This window comes from Drosophila erecta, unplaced genomic scaffold (assembly GCF_003286155.1).
Source record: "Drosophila erecta strain 14021-0224.00,06,07 unplaced genomic scaffold, DereRS2 tig00000000-arrow-pilon, whole genome shotgun sequence".
NCBI classification, from domain to species: Eukaryota; Metazoa; Arthropoda; class Insecta; order Diptera; family Drosophilidae; genus Drosophila; species Drosophila erecta.
The window spans coordinates 4,965,252-4,987,753 of record NW_020825194.1 but is presented as its reverse complement, the minus strand read 5'-3'; the positions used below and the strand labels follow the sequence as shown (position 1 = coordinate 4,987,753).

The 22,502-nt window shown below is 37.9% G+C and overlaps 1 protein-coding gene across 3 annotated transcripts in view; it reads right to left on the bottom strand.

Annotated features, from left to right (window-relative positions):
• LOC6554590 (nephrin) overlaps window positions 1-22,502 on the bottom strand; it is a 73,270-nt gene that overhangs the window by 12,870 nt on the left and 37,898 nt on the right. For all 3 annotated transcript variants that reach the window (XM_001981510.3, XM_026981409.1, XM_026981410.1), the window contains exons 6-13: window positions 22,062-22,274; window positions 21,668-21,837; window positions 8,009-8,144; window positions 6,620-6,756; window positions 4,283-4,421; window positions 2,529-2,677; window positions 1,249-1,399; window positions 93-319 (exon numbers count right to left, since the gene is read on the bottom strand). In XM_001981510.3, the coding sequence (XP_001981546.2) occupies window positions 93-319; window positions 1,249-1,399; window positions 2,529-2,677; window positions 4,283-4,421; window positions 6,620-6,756; window positions 8,009-8,144; window positions 21,668-21,837; window positions 22,062-22,274 (1,322 nt within the window). The remainder of the gene's footprint in view (window positions 1-92; window positions 320-1,248; window positions 1,400-2,528; window positions 2,678-4,282; window positions 4,422-6,619; window positions 6,757-8,008; window positions 8,145-21,667; window positions 21,838-22,061; window positions 22,275-22,502) is intronic.

Genomic DNA, 22,502 nt, shown 5'->3' with positions numbered 1-22,502 from the left:
ATTTAATTGAGCAATTTGCGCTTGCCCTGCCGGAACTTATCAACTTAGACTAACTGGATTCGGGCGGGGAATCCAGATGCAGCGCCACTCACCTGATCGTTGAGCGTGGATATCTCGTTGTCGCCCAGGCCGATGGCCTCGCTGAACTGGCCTCGTCCCTGGCCCGCCGATCCGCCCGGATCTCCTGAGTAGAGTGGGTCGCCGCCCACCACCTCCAGCATGAAGTACTGCGAGAGTCCTCCGTCACTGCCCGCCACACAAACCACCTCCAGGACGGTGTCGTTGCGCAATTCGCAGGCCTTCGGTGCCTCCGGGGTGTCTGCAGAAAAGGTTCCAATGGAAAGGGATGAACGGGTATCCAGATGGCAGTTAGTCATAGTCATAGACAAGCCGGGACTTAATGGCCCAACGGCCACCCCATCGGTAATTGCATTTAAACGCAGCTCCTGTCGCCTTAAAGCGCCACTTTGCCGCAAACGAAGGCGTTGCCCCCGTTAAAACAAGAAAACGACTGGCGACTACGCCCCTAAAATTATGAAATCAGCTTTAATTTTGGCCCCAGGGTGCGATGCACAAAGTGGGGATAACTAAATTGGTCTATAATTCTACGCTGTCTTTAAAATGTTACCAAACTTAGGGTGAAGTAAGGGAATATGCTTGAAAGGGAATATCCACTATCTTTTGATTTTTAAAGTGTTCAAAGGTGATTTGTATTGATGACAAACGGAAATTTCATATGAGCTAAAATTACAATATTATTTAAGAGTTGTATATGTGTTTCTGAAACGCATCAAAGGTCTTTCCCCGAGTGCATCGCAACGCCTCTGTGTACTTTGCATTAACAACCATCGAAGTTGGCCAAGTCCTGGAGCAACGACAGGCAGTTCAACCTGCGGATTATTTGGCAACATTTTGGCCAACTACACCGGTGCCGGCGACGCCAATGCCACCCAGTCCTTCCAGTCCGTTCCGTGCCTTCACCCGGCACACGCTCGCCAATTATGTAAGTAGATCCTTATGTGTGCATAAGAGATAGACTGGGCGGAGGAAGGCGGACGGAGGACGGAGGACTCCGACACCGGCAACGGCACCGGTGGCAATGCCGACACCAGTACTGTTTAAATTGCGGCGAAGATGGAGGTAAGTGCCGGCATCTTGTGGCAACAACTTCCTCGACTCGACTTGAGTAGGAGGGCGAAGGAGAAGGAGGAGGAGGAGGAGGATGCCTCCACTTCCAGTTCCACTTACTTGCCGGCAGGATGTGCACCAGACAGGGCGTCGTTTGGCGGCCCACAGCATTGCTGGCCCAGCAGGCCAGCGTTATTAACTCGGAGTCCGTTTGGGGCAGGTACGTCACCGTGCTGGCCAGTCCGTTCGACTGTATCCTCGAGTTGAGCACCTGTAATGTTGGGCAAACAGACGGGGATTAGGGCGGCTTCATTGTGCGAACGTAGGCAGAAGGATCAGATGCACTTGCCCACTCGACTCGAATCGACTCCACTCGACTCGACTCCCATCGAACCAAATCGAATTGAAATCAAAGCAAACCCAGAGCATCCAACCAAAAACGAATCCCAGTTCGGGGGGCATAAATATTTGAAGGCAAATAAGTTTTTATTGCTAGCCAAACGAATCGAGCTGGAGACGGTATAAGTCATCCTGTGGCCAACCGGGCAACGGGTTTCGTGCAGATTTTCAAATAACTTTTGCGGTAAATGAATTACTTTATTTATTGTGCACAGCTGTCCCAGAACCGACATTTCGAGGAAAGTCGATTCACATATGCAAGTCTTTTCGGTTCGTTTGGTCAGCCATTCTGCTATTTTTCCTCCTCCAACTGCTGTCTTTCTACCACTTTTGGCATTTTCTGCCAGCTCTGCAGTCCTCCGCTTTGCACCTAAACGGTTTGCATTTTAAATTCCGTAGAACGTCGGGTGTGTATGCCCCACCATGCCGAATTTATACATTTTGATTAAATTTTAATTCAGTCACGTACGGCGCCCGATTCCCCACCTCGACCATTGTTCGTCTGCTCTGAATTGCCGAACGAAAATCCCAGACAACCCTCGAGTATTTAGCACAAGTTCTGCTAATAGCACCCGACTTCGAACTTGCCACCAGCCCACCCATCCGATCCATCCAACCATCTACTCCCACCCACTTCTATTCTTCCGGACTGACTGGCTGCATGGGATGCCGAGTAATTGCGACAGTCGGACCAAAGGCTCCGGCTGCAGCACGTTTCCCGGCATAATTACAGACACAATAAGTTCGGTTTGGATTCCGGACGAGGCATGCACCTTTGCCCCAGTGCGATGCACGGAGAAATAACTGCTTTGAACTTGATGCCGCACAACAGCCATTGTGCGAGTATTTTATGAATCAATTAAATTCCAATTGTTTTACCATGACTCCATTTCGCTTTAATGACAAAGCGATAAGTGATAACTGACATATATTTGTGGGTAAAATCCTTCATTTAAACATGTATTTCTTTGCCTGTGCCCCAAAGGGAAAGTAGTACTCACCGGCGACACGTTCCGGGTATTGTTGTACGTCCAACTGAAGCGCACGGAGTCCGGCGGATCGGCATCCACCTCGCATTTGACCAGGATCGAGTGAAGGCTGACGGCTCCAATGGAGGTTTGTTCGGTGCCCGATTTACAGCGCGGCGAGACTGAAAGGATGAGACGAGGGAATCGGGAGCTTCATAAATACACGCCGAATCGAGTTGTTAGGCAGCAAAAAGTTTCCATTTTAAATTCGTTCAGCCCACCCCCTCGGTGCGCAAACAACTGCCGCCCACTCTCGGGGGGATGTAGCCCCCCCCCATCCAACCAGCCCCCCTCAAAATACACACAAAAATATGAGGCAAGAACGAGAGGCTGGTGAATCCAAAGGGAAGTCGAGCCAGCTACATAGCCTTGAGCATAGTAATTAACATGTTTCCGTTTCACGAACGAGGGGTTTGTGTTCTCCAGGTTTCTCTTTTTTATCTAGTCCTGCTTTTTATATTTATTTTATGTGTAGCTTAGCGTGGAAATCTGTGTGCCAGGTATCGAAAGAAAGGCGAGTCGCTCGGCGCTTACTTTCACTTGGCTGTAAAATGGGAGCAGATATGCGGAAGCACTGCCTTTGGCCCCCAGGGAAATGTGTCTGTCTGTCTGTTTGAATACTCGAGTATCCCGGGCTTCCAGTATCACAGATTGTCTGCTGAAAGCCGCCTTTAAAATGTAAGTCACGCCGAGGCAGATAAACATTCGAAGCTTCATTACTACGTTCTTGGCTTTTATCACAAGTCGGCTGCATTTCACCGTCGCATACTTAAGCCATCTGTCTGCGAACTTGTTGCTGTTGAGCGTGTGTGCCCAAATATGGGAAAAGTTACCTAAAGCGCCAACTCAATGCATAGACGACTCCCTCCGCAAAACTTTCATAATTTCAAATATAAACTACTTAAACTGTCGTAGGTCCTCGGGAAGGGAAGGGACTGCAGCAATGCATTTCACATTTTCCAAGTGGCAGCCCAACAGACGTGGCACTGTTCCGGTTTTCCAGCATTGGCAACATGAAAAGACGCTTCTTTTTCCCTTACTTGTAAGCTGACAACACAATAAATGCGTCCAACAATGGTCCACGCACCATCGCTCTCTGGGATCCCTTCCTCGCAAATGCCATATGTGGGTACATGAGCCCGGCCAAATAGTGTACTTAAGAAGCACTCGAGTTCCTTGGTCGATTGTGCAGCCTTTCCTCTGATTTATGCAACCAAATCGCCTGTGTGAGCAGTAGTATATGAAATCCACATTAATCACCTCAAAAAATGGCCAAAAGGCAGGGGAAACTCGACCCGAGGCTGTGAAAAAATCGGTTGCCTGCAGCCGTGAGGTTTATGAAAAGTTTGTTGGGCGAGCGGAAAATTGCGAGTGCTGGATTTATAGGCGAAAGTTTTGTCAGTGCGTGTGTATAAATCAATGGCGGTTGTTTAGGCCAGCGGCAGCACGAATTTCAGAAATTTTACAATTGTAAACAAGCGGACAACAAACGCCGACAGTTACAGATGAAGTTAGCGACGTTCATGCATCATTTCTAAGCAATTTCCCCATCCGACGCTGCCCCAAAAAGTTGCAAACTCCCATTCCGGCAGCCATCGCTTGTTGATTTTGATTTTATTCTGCAGCTTCCGTTTCCGGCTCGCCATGCTGTTTCATCACGTCCTGGCCCCCACTTTGCTGCTCCCACATGTAGTTTGTGTATATTTTATTTCGCAAGTCGTACTTACACTGCACTTTTAAAGTGAGGCTCGAACTCCGGGTCTCGCCCTCCGTATTTGTGGCACCGCAGGCGTACGCCCCCGCACTTTCCCTCTCCAATTGCGTCAAGTGCATTATTTCCGTGCTCTCGCCCGACATTCGCATGCCCTGAAATGTGAGGAAGGGGTTATTAAATCGGTACAGAATGGTCTGGCTTTGTGAAGTCCACTTATTGGGAACAAGCTGCTTAAGCCACTCTAAACTGGCTTTAAGTTAGGCGATGAAATGAAAATATAGTTCAATTCAATCTGATGAATCTTTCTATAAATATTGTTGCACACTTTCGTATCTTTCATATCATTCAATTATTTACTAATTATTATTTTCTTCGTACATATACGGTTATAGGCCATTTGGCTGTTCATTTAAGCGAGACTGCTAGTATTGTTTCAGTCATAAATCAAAATATGCGTATTTAAATAATTATGTAAGGATTTTCTGGCCTTCGCAGTATGCTTAGATATATGTGGTGACATTAGGAGAATATAATTTGCATTTGATGACTTATTTTGGGGACTTTTCCCTATTTGCCTGCGATTGCACACACATGCGCCGAAAAGTATTGTCCCACTGGCCTGAGATGGCACAAATTGCGGTGTTGCCGGCTGCATTGTCGAGTGACCACAGCACCCACAGTACCCACAGCCACCACCATCACCACCACCATCCCCATCACTGGCAGCACTAAATGGCAACCACAATGGAGCCAATGCTTCCCGACCGGCTATTTGCCATTTCCCATTTGGTATGTGGGTGAATCGCTGCGGTTGCCGGCGCCTAATGTGGTCTTTTAGTGGGCCAAATAATAAATGGATTTTATTAAATCAAATTAATGTATTTTTCGGCATTTAGCATTTAGCATTCAGCATTTGACACTCGACTTGAACTGCTCAGTCGCTGGTTTCGCTGGACAAGTGACTCCATGCGGATGCAAATGCACCATTAGTAAAGCTTGACTACGGAATAATTCGATTATGCATTTAGCAGCGAAATCCCCGCTGACATTTGCACATGCATTTAATTAATTCATAATAATAATAATAATAATGCAATTAAAATGGCTTAAGCGCCTTCCACCTATCCGCCCACCTATGTGTGCTCCGTATCATTGACAGCTAATTTGCACCATCGCATTTGAGTCCTCTGGAAACACGCGTTATAGATACGCCGCAAATTGGCCATGCTGCATCATTTGATTATTTGTAAAATTCATTAAAAAGCCATGACTGCGCTGATGGAGGACGGTAATTGCATTGGCCCTTGTGCCATAATGCATTTAACAATGCCGAGCGGGAAAGTTGGGAACACACATTCATTTGTGTATTCGCTCGAAAGTGGCTTTAATTCGATTCCTCGCAGGGATTTCATTTTGTATTTTGCGGGCTTCAGAGGGCTCTGAAAAGTTTAAGTTGACCCAGTGCAAAAAGTTGGCCAAGCAAAAGAATGGCGAAAACCCGTCTGATAATAACAATCTATACACGACAAAACTGACGTCGAACGTTGGCTCTTCACAACTTTTTTGCGCACATTTGGCCAGTCGTTTTTCATAATTCGTTGCCTCATTTTACCCGTAGCCTATTAATGCCACTGCCAGAAGTGGGCGAACCGAAAATCAAAAATCAAAGTGCCCTAAATATAGTAAAGAGAAGTTTTTGGAAAACCACCCCTCGACGGCCAAATGATTTTGGCAATTTGTTAACTGCCTGGCCAAAGGAGGAGAATGGCACGGGAAAATATGAGCTCGGAAAAATATGAGCTCGGGTTTATGGTTTTTGCTTGTTATGAAAAATGATGATGTGCCATGTGGACAAAACTGTCAAAGGATGTCAGAATCATGCGGTTTAATAATAAAAACCCAAGACAAAGTCACAGTCAGGCGGTCAACAATGGTTGGCCAGCACAAAATTGGCACAAAAATAGCACAAAAATATCCAACTGTGTCCATGGCAATACCAATCTCTTTCGGTTTATTTGTCGCATGATAAATAGTTAAATAATTTGCAACACGAATGGACTTCAATGGGCATCGTGAGCCAATTATAAGACGTTTGAAAAATGAGCCCAGCATTTGTGCGGCACTCTTTCTAACCACCATTATCCTTGGGCACAGCAGGAATGCGAAGTATTTTCACTCTTACAGGATAACGCCAAATTAAATTAAACCGCAAAAGTGTCTGCTTCTAAATAGCCACAAGAATGTGAACGCCTTGGGCCAACTTGGAGCAATTGAAAATAATAATTTCTAAGTGTCCGATACACGTCAGCTTGCGAAAATGGACGATGATGAGTGGGAGTGGAGTACTCACATTCTTGAACCAGGAGTAGCTGGTCACCGGCGGCCTGGCATCTGCTCGACATTTAAAGGTGACATTCTGGCCCTCGGCCCGCGTCACCAGCCGGCTGGGATCCTCGTTGGCCAAGTGCACCGATACCGTGGGCGGATCTGTGGAAAGAAGATGCGGAGAAGGCGAGTCAGTAAGTAAGTAAGTGCGGCATCCGGCTTAATGAGCGCAGCGAATTGCTGAATAAAAGTCAAAATAATAAACGGCAATGGGCCGGGAGGTGAACTCCGGACTCCTGGGCAGCAGCATTGCGTAATGTACTTAGCGCCAGCTGCTGTACAACATCCTTTGGGCCGAGGAATAGCAGGCCTCGTTCTCTTGACCACACGCCAAATGGGACTATTAGTTACGGTTGTAAAAATCTAATACGCGACGAAGACTCTTGGCGCCACTTGTCCCCAGCCAGTCTTTTGTCCGCCATCCTCAAAAGTTGAGTATGGAGCCGGGACCAACTATGGCGGCAAATGTCAATGACGTCGGCTGAACGGTCCAAAAAATTACCGACATTTATGCTGAATTATTAAAAGGAAACACAAAATGAAGAGCTGGCAAAGCGAGTCTACTGCTGGTCTGATTTGAGTGCAGGTGATTCAGATTTCCCGAGTTTAGTACACGTCGCAAAAAGGAAAAGTTTAGGCAGAATTAAAAATATAAAAATAAAAAAATTAAATATAATGATAATTCTCAATAATTCTCATAGCACCTTCTTGCTAAAGAATAACTTTTATAAGAACAACGAACATAATCTGGCTCCAGTTATTCCCAGTGCACCTTGCCATACAAGAAAACTTCGACGAAAGCAGAGGGGGCAGTAATGTAAGGCGGAAGTCGGAAGCGGATGTTGCAAATATTATAGAGGCCGGCGGAAAAAGGGAAAGCAATAGAAACATAACGGTGCAAATTTAATCAAGGCAGGTCAAAGAACACGACATTGAAGTCAACTTGACTGCATTTTATAAGCCGCTTAGCAGAAGGCGGCCAACAGGTTGATGTGGCCTCCAGCCAACTTGGTTGGCTCCGTTCCGGATCCGTTGGCTCCTCTGGATCCTTTGGCCTTAATAAAATTACGCTGGCTCTGGCCGTAATATGCGTCTAATTGGACTTTCCTCGGTCAAGCCCACACAGAAGCTCACACATGCACACTGAAATAGGCCAGGTCCCGGGCAGTTGTGTTAAGAATACACAAAGCCTCCGAAGGCCATGGCCCGGATTCAGAGTCCAGACCCAGACCCGAACCCAAACCCAAATGCCCAGCAGCCTTTATTCCACAGGCCACACTGCTGCCCATAGCAGGCTACCAGTTCACCTATCGCAAAGGAGGAGGAATATACCCGCACTGGAGTATGTACTCACATGCCACACGGATGATGCGCTTGTCCTCGATGGCGCCACCGGAGAACCAGGGATTCGTGGCCCGACACGTCAGCTCGGCGTTATCGTTCTCCGATGTTACCTTCAATGTCAGGATACTCGTGGTGATATTCCCGTCCTGCGAATAAATAAATGGGAGACAAAGAACGGCGTATTAGCTATGGATTTTTATTAGCTATGATTTTGGATTATGTATTTCACGCAAAATATAATATTAATATTATTTCTTAATAACTAAGCTGCTGTTGTTTCTTGTCCTAAGGCTGAAGTGGCATACCTCTAAATGTTTCTGGAGCAATTCTCTAAAAACTGCATTCAAATTTGAAAATTTATTTTTCCAAATTTTTTTTTGTAATTTTTCTGATGTTATGATGTTGTACAAATTCAAAAATGTGCCAAGGCTGAAGTTCGTAAGTCCATAACTCAACTTATTTTAATCGGATCTTGAAGTGGCATACCTCTAAATGTTTCTGGAGCAATCCTCTAAAAAACTGCATTCAAATTTGAAAATTTATTTTTCCAAAATTTTTTTGTCATTTTTCTGATGTTATGATGTTGTACAAATTCAAAAATGTGCCAAGGCTGAAGTTCTAAAGTCCATAACTCAACTTATTTTAATCGGATCTTGAAGTGGCATACGTCTAAATGTTTCTGGAGCAATTCTCTATAAAACTGCATTCAAATTTGGAAATTTATTTTTCTAACATTTTTTTGTCATTTTTCTGATGTTATGATAATGTACAAATTCAAAAATGTGCCAAGGCTGAAGTTCTAAAGTCCATAACTCAACTTATTTTAATCGGATCTTGAAGTGGCATACGTCTAAATGTTTCTGGAGCAATTCTCTATAAAACTGCATTCAAATTTGGAAATTTATTTTTCCAAAATTTTTTTGTCATTTTTCTGATGTTATGATAATGTACAAATTCAAAAATGTGCCAAGGCTGAAGTTCTAAAGTCCATAACTCAACTTATTTTAATCGGATCTTGAAGTGGCATACGTCTAAATGTTTCTGGAGCAATTCTCTAAAAAACTGCATTCAAATTTGGAAATTTATTTTTCTAACATTTTTTTGTCATTTTTCTGATGTTATGATAATGTACAAATTCAAAAATGTGCCAAGGCTGAAGTTCTAAAGTCCATAACTCAACTTATTTTAATCGGATCTTGAAGTGGCATACGTCTAAATGTTTCTGGAGCAATTCTCTATAAAACTGCATTCAAATTTGGAAATTTATTTTTCCAAAATTTTTTTGTCATTTTTCTGATGTTATGATAATGTACAAATTCAAAAATGTGCCAAGGCTGAAGTTCTAAAGTCCATAACTCAACTTATTTTAATCGGATCTTGAAGTGGCATACGTCTAAATGTTTCTGGAGCAATTCTCTAAAAAACTGCATTCAAATTTGGAAATTTATTTTTCTAACATTTTTTTGTCATTTTTCTGATGTTATGATAATGTACAAATTCAAAAATGTGCCAAGGCTGAAGTTCTAAAGTCCATAACTCAACTTATTTTAATCGGATCTTGAAGTGGCATGCGTCTAAATGTTTCTGGAGCAATTCTCTAAAAAACTGCATTCAAATATGGAAATTTATTTTTCTAACATTTTTTTGTCATTTTTCTGATGTTATGATAATGTACAAATTCAAAAATGTGCCAAGGCTGAAGTTCTAAAGTCCATAACTCAACTTATTTTAATCGGATCTTGAAGTGGCATACGTCTAAATGTTTCTGGAGCAATTCTCTATAAAACTGCATTCAAATTTGGAAATTTTTTTTTCCAACATTTTTTTGTCATTTTTCTGATGTTATGATGTTGTACAAATTCAAAAATGTGCCACGGCTGAAGTTCGTAAGTCCATAACTCAACTAATTTTAATCGGATCTTGAAGTGGCATACCTCTAAATGTTGTTGGAGCAATCATCTAAAAAACTGCATTCAAATTTGAAAATTTATTTTTCCAAAATTTTTTAGTCATTTTTCTGATGTTATGATGTTGTACAAATTCAAAAATGTGCCAAGGCTGAAGTTCTAAAGTCCATAACTCAACTTATTTCAATCGGATCTTGAAGTGGCATACCTCTAAATAATTCTGGAGCAATTCTCTAAAAAACTGCATTCAAATTTGAAAATTTATTTTTCCAACATTTTTTTGTCATTTTTCTGATGTTATGATGTTGTACAAATTTAAAAATGTGCCAAGTCTGAAGTTCTAAAGTCCATAACTCAACTTATTTCAATCGGATCTTGAAGTGGCATACCTCTAAATGATTCTGGAGCAATTTTCTAAAAAACTGCATTCAAATTTGGAAATTTTTTTTTCCAAAATTTTTTTGTCATTTTTCTGATGTGATGATGTTGTACAAATTCAAAAATGTGCCATGGCTAAAGTTTGAAAGGCCATAACTCAACTCATTTTATTCGGATATTGAAGTGGCATACCTCTAAATGATTCTGGAGCAATTCTCTAAAAAACTGCATTCAAATTTTGAAATTTTTTTTTCCAAAATTTTTTTGTCATTTTTCTGATGTTATGATAATGTACAAATTCAAAAATGTGCCAAGGCTGAAGTTCTAAAGTCCATAACTCAACTTATTTCAATCGGATCTTGAAGTGGAATACCTCTAAATGATTCTGGAGCAATTCTCTAAAAAACTGCATTCAAATTTGGAAATTTTTTTTTCCAAAATTTTTTTGTCATTTTTCTGATGTTATGATGTTGTACAAATTCAAAAATGTGCCATGGCTAAAGTTTGAAAGGCCATAACTCAACTTATTTTAATCGGATCTTGAAGTGGCATACCTCTAAATGATACTGGAGCAATTCTCTAAAAAACTGCATTCAAATTTTGAAATTTTTTTTTCCAAAATTTTTTTGTCATTTTTCTGATGTTATGATGTTGTACAAATTCAAAAATGTGCCACGGCTGAAGTTCGTAAGTCCATAACTCAACTAATTTTAATCGGATCTTGAAGTGGCATACCTCTAAATGATTCTGGAGCAATTCTCTAAAAAACTGCATTCAAATTTGAAAATTTATTTTTCCAACATTTTTTTGTCATTTTTCTGATGTTATGATGTTGTACAAATTCAAAAATGTGCCACGGCTGAAGTTCGTAAGTCCATAACTCAACTAATTTTAATCGGATCTTGAAGTGGCATACCTCTAAATGTTGTTGGAGCAATCATCTAAAAAACTGCATTCAAATTTGAAAATTTATTTTTCCAAAATTTTTTTGTCATTTTTCTGATGTTATGATGTTGTACAAATTCAAAAATGTGCCATGGCTAAAGTTTGAAAGGCCATAACTCAACTTATTTTAATCGGATCTTGAAGTGGCATACCTCTAAATGATTCTGGAGCAATTCTCTAAAAAACTGCATTCAAATTTGAAAATTTATTTTTCCAACATTTTTTTGTCATTTTTCTGATGTTATGATGTTGTACAAATTTAAAAATGTGCCAAGTCTGAAGTTCTAAAGTCCATAACTCAACTTATTTCAATCGGATCTTGAAGTGGCATACCTCTAAATGATTCTGGAGCAATTTTCTAAAAAACTGCATTCAAATTTGGAAATTTTTTTTTCCAAAATTTTTTTGTCATTTTTCTGATGTTATGATGTTGTACAAATTCAAAAATGTGCCATGGCTAAAGTTTGAAAGGCCATAACTCAACTCATTTTATTCGGATATTGAAGTGGCATACCTCTAAATGATTCTGGAGCAATTCTCTAAAAAACTGCATTCAAATTTTGAAATTTTTTTTTCCAACATTTTTTTGTCATTTTTCTGATGTTATGATGTTGTACAAATTCAAAAATGTGCCACGGCTGAAGTTCGTAAGTCCATAACTCAACTAATTTTAATCGGATCTTGAAGTGGCATACCTCTAAATGTTGTTGGAGCAATCATCTAAAAAACTGCATTCAAATTTGAAAATTTATTTTTCCAAAATTTTTTAGTCATTTTTCTGATGTTATGATGTTGTACAAATTCAAAAATGTGCCACGGCTGAAGTTCGTAAGTCCATAACTCAACTAATTTTAATCGGATCTTGAAGTGGCATACCTCTAAATGATTCTGGAGCAATTCTCTAAAAAACTGCATTCAAATTTGAAAATTTATTTTTCCAACATTTTTTTGTCATTTTTCTGATGTTATGATGTTGTACAAATTCAAAAATGTGCCACGGCTGAAGTTCGTAAGTCCATAACTCAACTAATTTTAATCGGATCTTGAAGTGGCATACCTCTAAATGTTGTTGGAGCAATCATCTAAAAAACTGCATTCAAATTTGGAAATTTATTTTTCTAACATTTTTTTGTCATTTTTCTGATGTTATGATAATGTACAAATTCAAAAATGTGCCAAGGCTGAAGTTCTAAAGTCCATAACTCAACTTATTTTAATCGGATCTTGAAGTGGCATACGTCTAAATGTTTCTGGAGCAATTCTCTATAAAACTGCATTCAAATTTGGAAATTTATTTTTCCAAAATTTTTTTGTCATTTTTCTGATGTTATGATAATGTACAAATTCAAAAATGTGCCAAGGCTGAAGTTCTAAAGTCCATAACTCAACTTATTTTAATCGGATCTTGAAGTGGCATACGTCTAAATGTTTCTGGAGCAATTCTCTAAAAAACTGCATTCAAATTTGGAAATTTATTTTTCTAACATTTTTTTGTCATTTTTCTGATGTTATGATAATGTACAAATTCAAAAATGTGCCAAGGCTGAAGTTCTAAAGTCCATAACTCAACTTATTTTAATCGGATCTTGAAGTGGCATGCGTCTAAATGTTTCTGGAGCAATTCTCTAAAAAACTGCATTCAAATATGGAAATTTATTTTTCTAACATTTTTTTGTCATTTTTCTGATGTTATGATAATGTACAAATTCAAAAATGTGCCAAGGCTGAAGTTCTAAAGTCCATAACTCAACTTATTTCAATCGGATCTTGAAGTGGCATACCTCTAAATAATTCTGGAGCAATTCTCTAAAAAACTGCATTCAAATTTGAAAATTTATTTTTCCAACATTTTTTTGTCATTTTTCTGATGTTATGATGTTGTACAAATTTAAAAATGTGCCAAGTCTGAAGTTCTAAAGTCCATAACTCAACTTATTTCAATCGGATCTTGAAGTGGCATACCTCTAAATGATTCTGGAGCAATTTTCTAAAAAACTGCATTCAAATTTGGAAATTTTTTTTTCCAAAATTTTTTTGTCATTTTTCTGATGTGATGATGTTGTACAAATTCAAAAATGTGCCATGGCTAAAGTTTGAAAGGCCATAACTCAACTCATTTTATTCGGATATTGAAGTGGCATACCTCTAAATGATTCTGGAGCAATTCTCTAAAAAACTGCATTCAAATTTTGAAATTTTTTTTTCCAAAATTTTTTTGTCATTTTTCTGATGTTATGATAATGTACAAATTCAAAAATGTGCCAAGGCTGAAGTTCTAAAGTCCATAACTCAACTTATTTCAATCGGATCTTGAAGTGGAATACCTCTAAATGATTCTGGAGCAATTCTCTAAAAAACTGCATTCAAATTTGGAAATTTTTTTTTCCAAAATTTTTTTGTCATTTTTCTGATGTTATGATGTTGTACAAATTCAAAAATGTGCCATGGCTAAAGTTTGAAAGGCCATAACTCAACTTATTTTAATCGGATCTTGAAGTGGCATACCTCTAAATGATACTGGAGCAATTCTCTAAAAAACTGCATTCAAATTTTGAAATTTTTTTTTCCAAAATTTTTTTGTCATTTTTCTGATGTTATGATGTTGTACAAATTCAAAAATGTGCCACGGCTGAAGTTCGTAAGTCCATAACTCAACTAATTTTAATCGGATCTTGAAGTGGCATACCTCTAAATGATTCTGGAGCAATTCTCTAAAAAACTGCATTCAAATTTGAAAATTTATTTTTCCAACATTTTTTTGTCATTTTTCTGATGTTATGATGTTGTACAAATTCAAAAATGTGCCACGGCTGAAGTTCGTAAGTCCATAACTCAACTAATTTTAATCGGATCTTGAAGTGGCATACCTCTAAATGTTGTTGGAGCAATCATCTAAAAAACTGCATTCAAATTTGAAAATTTATTTTTCCAAAATTTTTTTGTCATTTTTCTGATGTTATGATGTTGTACAAATTCAAAAATGTGCCATGGCTAAAGTTTGAAAGGCCATAACTCAACTTATTTTAATCGGATCTTGAAGTGGCATACCTCTAAATGATTCTGGAGCAATTCTCTAAAAAACTGCATTCAAATTTGAAAATTTATTTTTCCAACATTTTTTTGTCATTTTTCTGATGTTATGATGTTGTACAAATTTAAAAATGTGCCAAGTCTGAAGTTCTAAAGTCCATAACTCAACTTATTTCAATCGGATCTTGAAGTGGCATACCTCTAAATGATTCTGGAGCAATTTTCTAAAAAACTGCATTCAAATTTGGAAATTTTTTTTTCCAAAATTTTTTTGTCATTTTTCTGATGTTATGATGTTGTACAAATTCAAAAATGTGCCATGGCTAAAGTTTGAAAGGCCATAACTCAACTCATTTTATTCGGATATTGAAGTGGCATACCTCTAAATGATTCTGGAGCAATTCTCTAAAAAACTGCATTCAAATTTTGAAATTTTGTTTTCCAAAATTTTTTTGTCATTTTTCTGATGTTATGATAATGTACAAATTCAAAAATGTGCCAAGGCTGAAGTTCTAAAGTCCATAACTCAACTTATTTCAATCGGATCTTGAAGTGGAATACCTCTAAATGATTCTGGAGCAATTCTCTAAAAAACTGCATTCAAATTTGGAAATTTTTTTTTCCAAAATTTTTTTGTCATTTTTCTGATGTTATGATGTTGTACAAATTCAAAAATGTGCCATGGCTAAAGTTTGAAAGGCCATAACTCAACTTATTTTAATCGGATCTTGAAGTGGCATACCTCTAAATGATACTGGAGCAATTCTCTAAAAAACTGCATTCAAATTTTGAAATTTTTTTTTCCAAAATTTTTTTGTCATTTTTCTGATGTTATGATGTTGTACAAATTCAAAAATGTGCCACGGCTGAAGTTCGTAAGTCCATAACTCAACTAATTTTAATCGGATCTTGAAGTGGCATACCTCTAAATGATTCTGGAGCAATTCTCTAAAAAACTGCATTCAAATTTGAAAATTTATTTTTCCAACATTTTTTTGTCATTTTTCTGATGTTATGATGTTGTACAAATTCAAAAATGTGCCACGGCTGAAGTTCGTAAGTCCATAACTCAACTAATTTTAATCGGATCTTGAAGTGGCATACCTCTAAATGTTGTTGGAGCAATCATCTAAAAAACTGCATTCAAATTTGAAAATTTATTTTTCCAAAATTTTTTTGTCATTTTTCTGATGTTATGATGTTGTACAAATTCAAAAATGTGCCATGGCTAAAGTTTGAAAGGCCATAACTCAACTTATTTTAATCGGATCTTGAAGTGGCATACCTCTAAATGATTCTGGAGCAATTCTCTAAAAAACTGCATTCAAATTTGAAAATTTATTTTTCCAACATTTTTTTGTCATTTTTCTGATGTTATGATGTTGTACAAATTTAAAAATGTGCCAAGTCTGAAGTTCTAAAGTCCATAACTCAACTTATTTCAATCGGATCTTGAAGTGGCATACCTCTAAATGATTCTGGAGCAATTCTCTAAAAAACTGCATTCAAATTTGGAAATTTTTTTTTCCAAAATTTTTTTGTCATTTTTCTGATGTTATGATGTTGTACAAATTCAAAAATGTGCCATGGCTAAAGTTTGAAAGGCCATAACTCAACTCATTTTATTCGGATATTGAAGTGGCATACCTCTAAATGATTCTGGAGCAATTCTCTAAAAAACTGCATTCAAATTTTGAAATTTTTTTTTCCAAAATTTTTTTGTCATTTTTCTGATGTTATGATGTTGTACAAATTCAAAAATGTGCCACGGGTGAAGTTCGTAAGTCCATAACTCAACTAATTTTAATCGGATCTTGAAGTGGCATACCTCTAAATGATTCTGGAGCAATTCTCTAAAAAACTGCATTCAAATTTGGAAATTTTTTTTTCCAAAATTTTTTTGTCATTTTTCTGATGTTATGATGTTGTACAAATTCAAAAATGTGCCATGGCTAAAGTTTGAAAGGCCATAACTCAACTCATTTTATTCGGATATTGAAGTGGCATACCTCTAAATGATTCTGGAGCAATTCTCTAAAAAACTGCATTCAAATTTTGAAATTTTTTTTTCCAAAATTTTTTTGTCATTTGACATGTTATGATGTTGTACAAATTCAAAAATGTGCCAATTTATTTTTCCAAAATTTTTTTGTCATTTTTCTGATGTTATGATGTTGTACAAATTCAAAAATGTGCCAAGTCTGAAGTTCTAAAGTCCATAACTCAACTTATTTCAATCGGATCTTGAAGTGGCATACCTCTAAATGATTCTGGAGCAATTCTCTAAAAAACTGCATTCAAATTTGGAAATTTTTTTTTCCAAAATTTTTTTGTCATTTTTCTGATGTTATGATGTTGTACAAATTCAAAAATGTGCACATGGCTAAAGTTTGAAAGGCCATAACTCAACTTATTTTAATCGGATCTTGAAGTGGCATACCTCTAAATGATTCTGGAGCAATTCTCTAAAAAACTGCATTCAAATTTGAAAATTTATTTTTCCAAAATTTTTTTGTCATTTGACATGTTATGATGTTGTACAAATTCAAAAATGTGCCAAGTCTGAAGTTCTAAAGTCCATAACTCAACTTATTTCAATCGGATCTTGAAGTGGAATACCTCTAAATGATTCTGGAGCAATTCTCTAAAAAACTGCATTCAAATTTGGAAATTTTTTTTTCCAAAATTTTTTTGTCATTTTTCTGATGTTATGATGTTGTACAAATTCAAAAATGTGCCACGGGTGAAGTTCGTAAGTCCATAACTCAACTAAAAATGTGCCATGGCTAAAGTTTGAAAGGCCATAACTCAACTTATTTTAATCGGATCTTGAAGTGGCATACCTCTAAATGATTCTGGAGCAATTCTCTAAAAAACTGCATTCAAATTTGGAAATTTTTTTTTCCAAAATTTTTTTGTCATTTTTCTGATGTTATGATGTTGTACAAATTCAAAAATGTGCCATGGCTAAAGTTTGAAAGGCCATAACTCAACTTATTTTAATCGGATCTTGAAGTGGCATACCTCTAAATGATTCTGGAGCAATTCTCTAAAAAACTGCATTCAAATTTGGAAATTTATTTTTCCAAAATTTTTTTGTCATTTTTCTGATGTTATGATAATGTACAAATTCAAAAATGTGCCAAGGCTGAAGTTCTAAAGTCCATAACTCCACTTATTTTAATCGGATCTTGAAGTGGCATACGTCTAAATATTTTTGGAGCAATTCTCTATAAAACTGCATTCAAATTTGGAAATTTATTTTTCCAAAATTTTTTTGTCATTTTTCTGATGTTATGATGTTGTACAAATTCAAAAATGTGCCATGGCTAAAGTTTGAAAGGCCATAACTCAACTTATTTTAATCGGATCTTGAAGTGGCATACCTCTAAATGATACTGGAGCAATTCTCTAAAAAACTGCATTCAAATTTTGAAATTTTTTTTTCCAAAATTTTTTTGTCATTTTTCTGATGTTATGATGTTGTACAAATTCAAAAATGTGCCACGGCTGAAGTTCGTAAGTCCATAACTCAACTAATTTTAATCGGATCTTGAAGTGGCATACCTCTAAATGATTCTGGAGCAATTCTCTAAAAAACTGCATTCAAATTTGAAAATTTATTTTTCCAACATTTTTTTGTCATTTTTCTGATGTTATGATGTTGTACAAATTCAAAAATGTGCCACGGCTGAAGTTCGTAAGTCCATAACTCAACTAATTTTAATCGGATCTTGAAGTGGCATACCTCTAAATGTTGTTGGAGCAATCATCTAAAAAACTGCATTCAAATTTGAAAATTTATTTTTCCAAAATTTTTTTGTCATTTTTCTGATGTTATGATGTTGTACAAATTCAAAAATGTGCCATGGCTAAAGTTTGAAAGGCCATAACTCAACTTATTTTAATCGGATCTTGAAGTGGCATACCTCTAAATGATTTTGGAGCAATTCTCTAAAAAACTGCATTCAAATTTGAAAATTTATTTTTCCAACATTTTTTTGTCATTTTTCTGATGTTATGATGTTGTACAAATTTAAAAATGTGCCAAGTCTGAAGTTCTAAAGTCCATAACTCAACTTATTTCAATCGGATCTTGAAGTGGCATACCTCTAAATGATTCTGGAGCAATTCTCTAAAAAACTGCATTCAAATTTGGAAATTTTTTTTTCCAAAATTTTTTTGTCATTTTTCTGATGTTATGATGTTGTACAAATTCAAAAATGTGCCATGGCTAAAGTTTGAAAGGCCATAACTCAACTCATTTTATTCGGATATTGAAGTGGCATACCTCTAAATGATTCTGGAGCAATTCTCTAAAAAACTGCATTCAAATTTTGAAATTTTTTTTTCCAAAATTTTTTTGTCATTTTTCTGATGTTATGATGTTGTACAAATTCAAAAATGTGCCACGGGTGAAGTTCGTAAGTCCATAACTCAACTAATTTTAATCGGATCTTGAAGTGGCATACCTCTAAATGATTCTGGAGCAATTCTCTAAAAAACTGCATTCAAATTTGGAAATTTTTTTTTCCAAAATTTTTTTGTCATTTTTCTGATGTTATGATGTTGTACAAATTCAAAAATGTGCCATGGCTAAAGTTTGAAAGGCCATAACTCAACTCATTTTATTCGGATATTGAAGTGGCATACCTCTAAATGATTCTGGAGCAATTCTCTAAAAAACTGCATTCAAATTTTGAAATTTTTTTTTCCAAAATTTTTTTGTCATTTGACATGTTATGATGTTGTACAAATTCAAAAATGTGCCAATTTATTTTTCCAAAATTTTTTTGTCATTTTTCTGATGTTATGATGTTGTACAAATTCAAAAATGTGCCAAGTCTGAAGTTCTAAAGTCCATAACTCAACTTATTTCAATCGGATCTTGAAGTGGCATACCTCTAAATGATTCTGGAGCAATTCTCTAAAAAACTGCATTCAAATTTGGAAATTTTTTTTTCCAAAATTTTTTTGTCATTTTTCTGATGTTATGATGTTGTACAAATTCAAAAATGTGCACATGGCTAAAGTTTGAAAGGCCATAACTCAACTTATTTTAATCGGATCTTGAAGTGGCATACCTCTAAATGATTCTGGAGCAATTCTCTAAAAAACTGCATTCAAATTTGAAAATTTATTTTTCCAAAATTTTTTTGTCATTTGACATGTTATGATGTTGTACAAATTCAAAAATGTGCCAAGTCTGAAGTTCTAAAGTCCATAACTCAACTTATTTCAATCGGATCTTGAAGTGGAATACCTCTAAATGATTCTGGAGCAATTCTCTAAAAAACTGCATTCAAATTTGGAAATTTTTTTTTCCAAAATTTTTTTGTCATTTTTCTGATGTTATGATGTTGTACAAATTCAAAAATGTGCCACGGGTGAAGTTCGTAAGTCCATAACTCAACTAAAAATGTGCCATGGCTAAAGTTTGAAAGGCCATAACTCAACTTATTTTAATCGGATCTTGAAGTGGCATACCTCTAAATGATTCTGGAGCAATTCTCTAAAAAACTGCATTCAAATTTGGAAATTTTTTTTTCCAAAATTTTTTTGTCATTTTTCTGATGTTATGATGTTGTACAAATTCAAAAATGTGCCATGGCTAAAGTTTGAAAGGCCATAACTCAACTTATTTTAATCGGATCTTGAAGTGGCATACCTCTAAATGATTCTGGAGCAATTCTCTAAAAAACTGCATTCAAATTTGGAAATTTATTTTTCCAAAATTTTTTTGTCATTTTTCTGATGTTATGATAATGTACAAATTCAAAAATGTGCCAAGGCTGAAGTTCTAAAGTCCATAACTCCACTTATTTTAATCGGATCTTGAAGTGGCATACGTCTAAATATTTTTGGAGCAATTCTCTATAAAACTGCATTCAAATTTGGAAATTTATTTTTCCAAAATTTTTTTGTCATTTTTCTGATGTTATGATAATGTACAAATTCAAAAATGTGCCAAGGCTGAAGTTCTAAAGTCCATAACTCCACTTATTTTAATCGGATCTTGAAGTGGCATACGTCTAAATGTTTCTGAAACAATTTTCTAAAAAACTGCATTCAAATTTAGAATTTAATTTTTTCTAAAAATTGGACCACAATTTTGTTGAATTTTTTTTCCCAATTTCTACCAGAATGTTGAAATTTCTCGTTTGCACTTCCACTAGCTGAGTAACGGGTATCTGGTAGTCGGGGAACTCGACTATAGCATTCTATCTTGTTTATAAATTATAGAAGACTTTATAGAATAATACACGAGCAGTATATTGATATATCATGTTCCTGCGATAATCGCTATCTCTGAAATGTTTGGGAGTTTTAAGTGAAACTTAAACTTCCTTAGAGCTGCCATGTATCCCCGTTTGATAGGCGGCCTTCGTTAGCTCTTCTTCAGCACTGTGGCCACTCGAGAAGCATTTTGCAGCATGGTCTTTGAAAATAATGACTCGAATTTCGAGCTAAGCCGATGTCCGTGTGCAGCAGTTTACCCAGTCAGCCCCAGGAACGGCGATGTGGAAGCGAAGCAGAGGATCTCATGGCCAACTGGGTATTAAGTTACGACATCAACCAGCTCCGAGCCCCAAAGTCGAGCCACGTTTTGGCAACAATCGATGCCGGGCCAGGCCAACTAACAAGCGCAGGACTCTTCGTGTGTGGAAATCTGTCCCCCAGTTGGAAGTCGAGTCGGTTATGCACGAGTTGACTAATGCCTGACGACGTTTGGCAGCAACTATCCATTTACATGGCATAATTAGAAAGCGAAAAGGCAGTGGCAGTGGCATTGGCAGTGGCAGTGGCAGCCCGAAAAAGGCAACTAATGGATGCCGAAAACTGAGCCATCTCCGATGCCGTCGATGTGTAGGCGAAAGGATCTGATAAATGCTGGCTATAATAGAAAAAATAGCTACTATTTGCCAGCAGAGGCGAGGGCAAAGCACGATGGATGGCAATAAAAATTCGCACATTAGCCGAATCATTGGCCTTTGGCTGCATGGAGTGCAAATTTGTGCAGCTTGGCCAAAACTTTTCGCCATTGCAGTTCATCAAAGGAGCGCCGGCTGGCGGAGAGTCAACTTTTATCTGTCCCCCTTTGCGGCTGCCGGGAAAAGTTTGACCCGCTCGCATTTAGGGTCACCCAGTGGTCGCCTCGGTTGCCTTTGTTGCTGCCCCGAGAATCTGGAGCTATTAAGCGCCGCACACTGTTGTATGGGATGCTGCACTGCGGCCAGCTATCAAATGTCAAACGCTCGAAGCAAATTTTCCGGGCACAAAGTTGCGTTGCCCTGGGAACGACAACAAGAACGAAAACTTTCTCCTCACCCAGCTATCACAGCTATCCACTGCGAGCGCCATAAAATAGTCAGACAATTTCGGGCAATTTGGCTAGGACATCTACTCACCTCCTTGTCGCTGTGCACGGTAACCTCGGCATTGCGGATGGGCTCGCCGTCGAGTAGCCAGGTGATCTTGGCCGCAGGATACGAGCCCCAGGACTCGCAGCGAATGGGCATCGGTTGTCCAGCGGTCAGCAGCTCGTTGGGAGTTGCAATCTTCACGCGCACCGGTTTCACTGCGTATGGAAAAGTGCACAATTGCTTACAATACGATATATACATATATAAAACATATAATGGAGTTCAATGAAAGGACCCTTTGGTCAACAAGTCAGCTAATCAACGAGTGTTTTCAGGGCTTGAAGTGAAATGCAAAACTTTTATGGTCAAGTAGCTCGCGGAGCTGAGTTGTAATGAATAGCAAATGTTTATGGGACATGTTGTGGGGTTGATGACTCACAGTAAACCTGCACGGTGACATCCTTGCGGACCGGATCCACCAGCCGTGTGCCCTGCGCCCGGCACTCGATGCGAATGCCGTAGAAGTCCCGCGTGGTGGTTCCAATCAGCAGCTGATTAACCATCACGGTGGCGCCCTCCTCCACGGATGTGTGGCTGGTGCCGATTAGCTCGGTGTCGTCGCGCCACCAGGTGACTTTGGGCGGCGGTCGTCCTGCAAGGACAGCGAGACAGAGACAGAGAGAGAGTGAGCTGGTGAGATGATGCTGCAGGATGTGGAGGAGCCTTGCAGCCGGTTGCAATTGACACTCCTGAGTGCGATGGTAAACAATGCGTCTGACTGCGGTTGTTGTGGCGCTGACAAACACAGTGAAGCGCAGGACAGTTAAGTGGGTCAAACCACCGCAGTGCGTTCGAGTGCACGGCAAAAAATGGGGGTTGA